This window comes from Quercus lobata, chromosome 4 (genome assembly GCF_001633185.2).
Source record: "Quercus lobata isolate SW786 chromosome 4, ValleyOak3.0 Primary Assembly, whole genome shotgun sequence".
In the NCBI taxonomy this organism is placed as follows: domain Eukaryota; kingdom Viridiplantae; phylum Streptophyta; class Magnoliopsida; order Fagales; family Fagaceae; genus Quercus; species Quercus lobata.
In genome coordinates, this window is record NC_044907.1 from 56,201,807 (window position 1) to 56,210,749 (window position 8,943).

The 8,943-nt window shown below is 37.2% G+C and overlaps 1 protein-coding gene across 2 annotated transcripts; it reads left to right on the plus strand.

The window, feature by feature from the left end:
- The first annotated feature begins 204 nt into the window (after positions 1–204).
- Positions 205–6,929, plus strand: LOC115986599 (protein ENHANCED DISEASE RESISTANCE 4). 2 transcript variants are annotated; one of them, XM_031109788.1, is made up of 6 exons: positions 205–724; positions 1,178–1,369; positions 1,445–3,527; positions 3,747–3,807; positions 3,894–4,117; positions 6,619–6,907. In XM_031109788.1, the coding sequence occupies exons 1-6, from the start codon at positions 607–609 to the stop codon at positions 6,677–6,679; spliced, it is 2,739 nt and encodes a 912-aa protein (XP_030965648.1). In that variant the 5' UTR covers positions 205–606; the 3' UTR covers positions 6,680–6,907. The 2 variants fall into 2 exon arrangements, with proteins under 2 accessions (XP_030965648.1, XP_030965646.1); XM_031109786.1 differs by having other exon boundaries at positions 1,178–3,527; positions 6,619–6,929.
- Positions 6,930–8,943: the final 2,014 nt, after the last annotated feature.

Sequence of the window (8,943 nt, forward strand, 5' to 3'; positions counted from 1 at the left end):
TTGAACCAAAAAGTTACTGATTTTCTTCAACTTGAACCAAAAGCAATGCCAAGGCATCCTTGGAAAACGATGTCGTTCTCCATGTTTTGTTAAACCAAACGTCGTCGCTTTGACTACTTTTAGCTTTGCACTTCCCTACTTGTTTCCTTTTTAATACCTTGGCAACATCATATCATTTGATTCATTTCCACACCACATTGGAAAACGATCCTTCTCTCTCTCTCTCTCTCTCAAACACAAAAACAAAAGTTTCCTCGAATAGAAAAATTCCAGACCCATTCACAGTTTCTAATCAGCTTCTTCCCATTACTTTTCCAAGAAATTAAATATTAAAAAAAAAAATTCTATAAGCCTTCCTTCCTTCCTTCCTTCCTTTGTCTGCTGTTTGGTTCCTGAGAAAAAAAAAAAAAAAAAAACTGAGGACAACAATTGCATTATTATAATATATGTATGTTCTGAGAAAAGAATGTGAGTGGGTCCCAACCAACACCAACACTTGACTCTGCTGAACTCATACATACTTTGATACTGTGTTGTCTTTTGATAGATAGATAGATATATTGTTTTGTTTGGTACTACGTCGTCGTATTGTGTTTGGGGTTTCACATGGCGGAAATTACAGCTAAATTACGGTTGGTTCGGTGCCCAAAGTGTGAAAATCTTCTCCCTGAGCTCGCCGATTACTCTGTTTATCAGTGCGGTGGTTGCGGTGCTGTTCTTGGAGGTAAACTCATCTCACACTGTTTACTTTTTCAGACTAATTTTAGCTGTTTCCTAACCAAAATGTTTATTTTACTTAACAATCCAAACTACCATTTCTTTTTTTCTTTCAGTAATGCTAGTGATAGTGATTAAAGAATGGAATATGAGCATCCCTTTTTTATTGGTGACAAGAAAATCTATTAATCAGAATCTTTAAATTTCCACTGATAGAATTAGAACCCAAAAACAAGAAAATCCGGAGATTATTGGCTTTGCGGGATTGAGGCTTTAATTTTTAATTTTTTAATGCAATCCTAAAGAAATCTAAAAACTTGTGGTTCTAGATTTTAATTATTGCTGGGCATTTTCTTTGTGTTTTTTGCAACTGAATAGAAAATAAATCGGTTTTCTTTCCCTCTTTAAAAGTGAATTTTTAATTGTTTGATTATAGTATTATTGTTTGTTTAATTTGCAGCAAAAAAGAAGAATGTCCAGGCAGATGGTATGTCAGATGAAGAAAGAGTTGTTGGAGTTCCTGCTAAATTAGACCATTCCTCTGAGAAAGGAATGGTTGATTTGAGTGATGCTTCTGATACTGATGTTAAGCCAAATGGTGGCTCTTTGAGATGTAGTCAAGTGGATTCAGAGAAGGATGATGTTGGGCATGGTGAGAGATATGACGATCAATCTAAGCTTACAACTGATAAATGGGTCACTGAGACTGGTCTTGATATGAATGCAGATAGAAATGAATCGGTTGGTGCAATGGGAAGGGAGCAAGGGGAACTAAATCCTGAAATTAGAACTACAAGTGGGTTGCTAAGAGTGGGACAAATGTCTGATTGGAAAATGGGGGAGAGAGGTGAGATGGAGGGGTTTCAAAGAAAAACAAGAAGTGATGTTGAAGGTGTGAGGTATTCAACTTCAAACTATCCTGATGAGGGCCCATCAAATTACAATGTGGACTCTTCTTATAATTATGGGGAACCATTGACAAACCTTAATGACCCGGATGGGGCTAGTAGGGTCAAGTATCTTCAAGAAGATCGAGCTGAGCTTTTGAGGAAGCTGGATGAGCTAAAGGATCAACTTAGTCGGTCTTGTAATGTGGTTGATAAACCAAAAGAGAAGGTTCCTCTTGATGGCAGGATGGTTCCTCCGGATCCTTATAGTGGCCCTGATAATTGGTTTCAAAATGGTTCTTCAGTGTCGAATAGGCAGTTTCCTGATAAACACGTTACTGGACCCCCTAGTGGCTCTGATAATTGGTTTCAAAATGTTTCTTCAGTGTCAAATAGGCAGTTTCCTGATAAACATGTTACGGGACCCCCTTATTCAAATCATTGGCCTGATCCATATCCTTATACCAACAGGCATGAAGTGGCTATGCATAGCCATAGCTTCTATCCTTCGATGCATAATCCTGGATATGGTGATCCTTTTGGATCTCAAATGCTCAGGAGAAATCCACACCAGTTAGCTGGTCAATACCCTCAACAGCCATTACATCCGTACTATTCTGGGCAGTATATTGATACTAATCCTGACTCATTTGAGCCATACCCACCTAAATCAGTGTTTCACCAGCCTTCTTGCCCTTGTTTACATTGCTATGACAAACTTCATCGAGTTTCAGCTCCAGTTCGACCCCCTTCTTTTTGCAATAAGAGGTTTCCTGATGTTCCAAACAATCCTGCTATGTACCATTATGAGAAACTTGGGGCATTTGGTCCATGTGTTCATAATTCTAGGACTATGATTCCTCCATCAAACATTAGTGATGCACAATGCCACACAAGATGGCCAAGTGATTTTAATCCTGAAATGGGTGGTTTTGTTCGCTGCCATCCTCGTAGGGTTGTGTTAGCCAGTGGTGGCCGCCATCGCCGTCCCATAGCTGGTGGTGCCCCCTTTCTTACGTGCTATAATTGCTTTGGGCTACTGCAACTTCCAAAGAAAGTACTGCTTACAGTGACGAATCAACAAAAGATGCGTTGTGGGGCCTGTTCTGCGGTAATCAATTTTGCTGTTGTCAACAAAAAGCTAGTTCTTTCACTTCATGCTGAAACAAAGGATATTCCAATAGATGTTGATGGTAGCTCTAATGAGGTAGTGAGAGATAGTGCTCCACATTTCCAAAGCCATATGAATCGGATTAGTGCTAATTTCTCTTCTGATTATGATGATTCTGGTTATGATTTTCAGTCAATAGATAGAGAACCTGTTTCATTGCCTACGGGCCTAGGTTTGAACTCAAACAAGGCTCATGAGAACTTTCATTCTTCATCTCCTAGCACCTCTGATGAAGAAAATGGTCCAGAAGTCTTAATTGCTTCAAAAGAGGTGAACAACTCCACTCAGAGGCCAATTAGGGCCATTCTGTCTCCACCACCTCCTGGTTCACCACTTCAAGACCATTTTGATTACTCTTCTAATAATCATGCAGTGAACCGGCTGGGGAAGGGAAATCGAAGTAGTCGTTCAGATCAAGAGAAAGTGAAACCTAATAAGGCTGCCTCACGTCAAAATTCTTTGAAAGAGGTATCACTTGCAACTGAGATGGAGGTGTCATTCAATGAGTACTCTAATACAGGGGTTTCTCAAGATTCTGGTGATGCAGGCAGAGAAGATGATCAGCCCAGAAACAAAGGGGGTGATTCATTTTTTGCAAACATTATCAAGAAGAGCTTTAAGGATTTATCTAGATCTAATCAAACAGATGAACGCAGCAGAAGTAACATATCAGTAAATGGGCATCTCATACCAGAACGTGTGGTTAAGAAGGCTGAAAAGCAGGCTGGACAAATTCATCCTGGGAAATATTGGTAAGTAGATTCAGCTAACTGGTTCTCATTTATGTGGTATAACCTTTCTGCTTTACATGCATACTATTTGATTCTCGTACATGGAAATCAAAATATTCTTCATTAAATACTATTATAAATGTTCTCTGTTGTTACTTTGCTTTTGATAGAATCATGCGCTCATCTTTCTTACTGCAGTTGTTTTAATGGATTTGTGTTTGTTCAACTTGCTTAAACCAGGTATGACTTCCGAGCTGGATTCTGGGGTGTAATGGGTGGGCCCTGTCTTGGCATAATTCCCGTAAGTCCACATAGTATTAGTGCATTAGTTGTATGCTATTGGTTATTTCCTTGCTGTATTGCTGATGAATGACATTTCTCTTGCAGCCGTTCATTGAAGAGTTTAATTATTCCATGCCAGAGAATTGTGCTGGTGGAAATACTGGTGTTTTTGTCAATGGGAGAGAGCTTCATCAAAAAGATTTAGATTTGCTTGCTAGTAGAGGGCTTCCCACTGCTAGAGATAGATCTTACATCATTGAGATATCCGGGAGAGTCCTGGATGAGGACACTGGTGAGGAGCTAGATAGTCTTGGCAAACTTGCCCCAACGTGAGTTCCATTTTTCTTCTTCTTTTTTGCTTATAAATATCTTCCTCATTTCTTTTTACTTATTAGTTACTTAAAATATAGGGAAATTGCTATAATTGCTATTAGAAAAAGTCAATATGTTTGTCATTTGTGCTAATGATCCTTCCATCGCATATTAGTTTTACCCCATAGATCAAGTCTCAATACTTGAGAATCATGATTCCATGTTGAAGTCATTTCTTTTAAATACTAGACAATAGCTAGAGAATATCATAGGTTGGAGACGGGTATATAGTAAAATAATAGGCAAATCAGTATCCTTCAGTCAAGGATCGCATAGCACTATAACCTCAACATAAGTAGAGCTGGCCTGCGCAATATGATGGGGAGTAGATGGACATGGGCAGTGAAGATGCGTTTTGTAATGTGTACAACATTCTAAGTTTATAATTATTTGATAATTTAATATATATCTTGTAAACCCCAAGGAGTAGCACAATCAGTTGGGGACCACGCCTCATGAAGCGAAAACTATAGTTTGAATCTCTATCCCTCTTCTCTCAGGCTTACGGTCAAAGCATGCTTCAATTTTTTTTAATCCTTATTCTTGTAATTATTTAACCTGTTTTAGGGAAAAAAAAAAAAATATATATATATATATATATATAAAAGTAGAAATTCTGGACATAAATATTCCAGTAAGACAGTTTTAACACGCCAAGGAGCTCTCACTCAAATGGTATGCCTTTCCCTTGTAAAGAATAAGGTAGAAGATGAGGTCTTGATTTCAAGACCTACAAGGTGTGTGTGTAACTTAGCGAAAGAGAAAGAAGTTGACACAAATTTTCAGTACTGTCATTAAGAGCATCCACAATAGTGGTGCTAAAAAGCTATTTTTAGCACCACTATATACAAAAAGGGCACTACAATAGTGGTGCTATAGGCACTACAATATTTTATTCTGGACATAAATATTCCAGTAATACAGTTTTAACACGCCAAGGAGCTCTCACTCAAATGGTATGCCTTTCCCTTGTAAAGAATAAGGTAGAAGATGAGGTCTTGATTTCAAGACCTACAAGGTGTGTGTGTAACTTAGCGAAAGAGAAAGAAGTTGACACAAATTTTCAGTACTGTCATTAAGAGCATCCACAATAGTGGTGTTAAAAAGCTATTTTTAGCACCACTATATACAAAAAGGGCACTACAATAGTGGTGCTATAGGTAAATATTTTACCTACCTTGCGACAGTGCACAGCTATATATGGCTGTGCACTGTAGCTGAAAGATAAAAAAAAATGATTTTTTATTCCTATCTCCTATTAAAATATTTTTTTGTTTGTTTGTTTGTTTTTTTTTTTTTTTTTTCTCAACCTGATTCAGTCACCGCTCTCTCAACTCTCTCTCAACTGTCACCAGCCTACTCCCTGCCCCACACTGCGGACCCATCTCGCCCACGCCACCAACCCATCTCACCCAGTCCTCCATCTCACCACTCACCCAACGCCGACAAGCCTAGTCCTCCATCTCACCGCCGGTCCAAGCTCCATTGCTTACCCAAGCTTCATCGTCGACCGAAGCCCCACCACGCCTAAACCTTGTTCCCACCTAACTCCACTGGCACCGCCTTCATCGAACTCAAGAGTGCCGTGAGACCAATCAAGGTAGAAACAAGGCAGAGGAATTTGGCTTTGGTGGTGTGGCTGGATTTCGTGGGTTTATTTGGGTTTGTGGTGGCGGTTTGGCTGGGTTTCATGGTGGCTGGGTTTCGTGGGTCAGTGGTGGAGTGGCTGTGTTGGTGGTGATTTGTGTGGTGGTTTTTGACTAATTTGGATTTTTGGCAGTGGTTGTGGGTGGTTGTTCCTGGTTGGCAGTAGTTGTGGTTTGTGCCATTGATTGGTTTGTGGGATGTACATGGTGGCAATTGGTGACTGTTGGGTGTGATTGGGTTTGGGGCGTGGTGGTTGTTGGTAGTTTATTGTAATGGATGTTTATATTATTTTATTGTGTTTAAAACTAAAATAGATCCACTGATACTAGATGTTTTGTAAAATAAGTAGGTAAAATAGATAAAGTAGTTTTTTGTGGTGCCAAATAGTAAAAAAAATTGCTCCACTGCTGTGGATACTCTAAATGCTTGATCTCACATGCTGCATCATCTGTTACCTTCAATTGATAAGAGAACCAATTTCACTTTCCCTTTTTTGTGACCCAAAGTCATTGTCCTTGGCTGAAAGTGTGAAAACTGAAGAGTATATATTTCCCAGAAACTATTTATATTGTGTAAAAAAAAAAAAAAAAAACCTTTTCCGGTTCTTCTGCCTTTAAATGAAATTGTCGTAGGGATGAAGTCATCTTCTTTCAATTTCAATTGTTGTGATAAAACCTGTTTTAAATTTTACATGATCTCGTGCTTCCTGTTATGAAGTTTTCAACATTTATAATTTATTCATTTATTATATTTTGAACTCTCAATAACTAGAAATGGACTCAAAGCAAATCTTACTTGACGTTTTGAACAGGGTTGAGAAGGCAAAGCATGGATTTGGTATGAAAGCTACAAGAGCAGCTCAGAGTCAATAGAGATCACAAAGTTCTATCTTATCTTCTGGCATGTAGACAATGGCAAACACATCCTGTCACAATTGGAAAAAAACCATCTTAGCAAATTCTTTTGGAGGATCCACAAAGTTTTCTCACCTTGATGGATATAAAGATTTTGGATTGATTGTATGGCCTGATGTATGAAAGTTATATCTCTATACAAAGTAATTGTGTGCTGATGTTTTGTATTTTTATATATGTAAATCACATAGTTTTTTCCTTGATATTACTTCAATTTGGTTATTACTTCAATTTTTAACTGAAAACTTACTAATGGACTGATGTGGAACATTAGCACTTACAAAAGGGTCATCTTTGTAAGTATTAGCGAGGCATATAAACCAAAGACTCACTTATTAACTGATCGATGTGGTATTTTAGACTACTTATTAATTTAAAAACCGCCCAATGTGATGTCAGATTAAGGTAAAACACGTCTTTGATCTTCTCAATTTCACTTGGAAATAAGTTAAGATTCTTTTTCTTTAACTTAACAGTGTACATGGTGTCACATCATTTAAAACTTCAAATGAATGTAGTGACACTTGATACATAATTAGATTTGAAATATTTAATTTTATTCATTTTAGAGGGTCATTCTCCCCCATTCTAATATGATAACTTCTAATAGCTTTTACGTTATCTAGGAAATCACCACTCTAGTTTCCAACAGATCATAATTCCCTCCAATTTACTCTGAAATAAAGATGTCTATTTCAAAGTATATTATTGTTTAAACATGAAAATTGAGAATATCTAATTTCAACTGAAAACAAACTCGACCACAAAATCATCCCCAAACACCACAATTGGGCTAAATTTATAAAATTAAGTCAAACTCAGGAGTTCTATGGCAAAAAAGAAGTTTGACTAGCTTTGACTAGAAAATCCGACCATTCAATTAAAACAAATCTTCGATTGCTAACACAGAAGATGTTTCAATTCCCTTCAAAACTAGAGGCAAATCACAAATGATCAAATGTATATCAAATGAAATATCTGAAAAAATGTGAACTTTCATAACCGAACATAAAATTTAGTTTTAGCATAGCAAAGTTTGATTTCAGTCAAAATTAGTGTGAGTGATAAACTTATACAAAAACGATATTGCTTCAATTATAATAAATATTGTAAAAGATATTATGTACCAAAAATTATTCATTTCAAAATTCACATTGTTGTTTATGGTGAAGGTGTTTAGGGTTTGATAAGTAAACCCTAACACATAAAATATCATATATATATATATATATATATATAAAGTACATGATATTATTGTTTTGCCCCTATTAGTCATAACACTCCCCCTCAAGCTGGAGAGTATATATCATACAATCCTAGCTTGTTACATAATAAACCCAAGCGAGTCTTACATAAAACTTTGGTAAACATATCAGCAATTTGGACTCTTGTAGAAACATATGGAGTAGCAATTAAACCATCTTCTACTTTCTCCTGAGTAATATGGCAATCTACTTCAATATGCTTGGTTCACTCATGGAACACAGGATTGGAGGCAATGTAAATTGTTGCTTGATTATCACAATGCATAGTCATAGGCAGCTTCACAACAAATCTTAATTCCTCAAGTAAATGCTTAATCCACATAAGCTCACATAATGTGTGTGCCATGGCTCTATACTCAGCCTCTACACTAGACCTGGCAACAACAGCTTGTTTCTTACTTCTCCAAGTAATCAAATTTCCTCCCAGAAAAGTGCAATACCTAGTAGTGGATTTTCTATTTGATGGTGATCCAGCCCAATCAGCATCAGTGTAGGCTTTTACTCATAGGTGACCACTAGCTTTATACAAAAGACCACGGCCTGGATGCGCTTTAAGATACCTCACAATCCGAATAATTGCCTCCTAATGTGGAAGGCGAGGAACTTACATAAATTGGCTCAAAACATTAACTACAAATGATATATCTGGGTGAGTAATTGTGAGATAATTTAGTTTACCAACTAGACGACGATATCTCTTAGGATTAGATAACATCTCCCATTGATCTTCATACAATTTGACATTAGGGTCCATAGGAGTCTCCATTGGTTTAGATCCTAACAAGCCAGTTTTTTCCAAAATATCCAACACATACTTCCTTTGTGATAAATGATGCCTTCTTTAGATCGTGCTACCTCAATACCCAAGAAATAACGAAGTTTACCCAGATCCTTAGTTTAAAAGGAGTTTTGAAGGTATCTTTTCAAATCATCAATACCTTGCTTGTCATCGCAGGT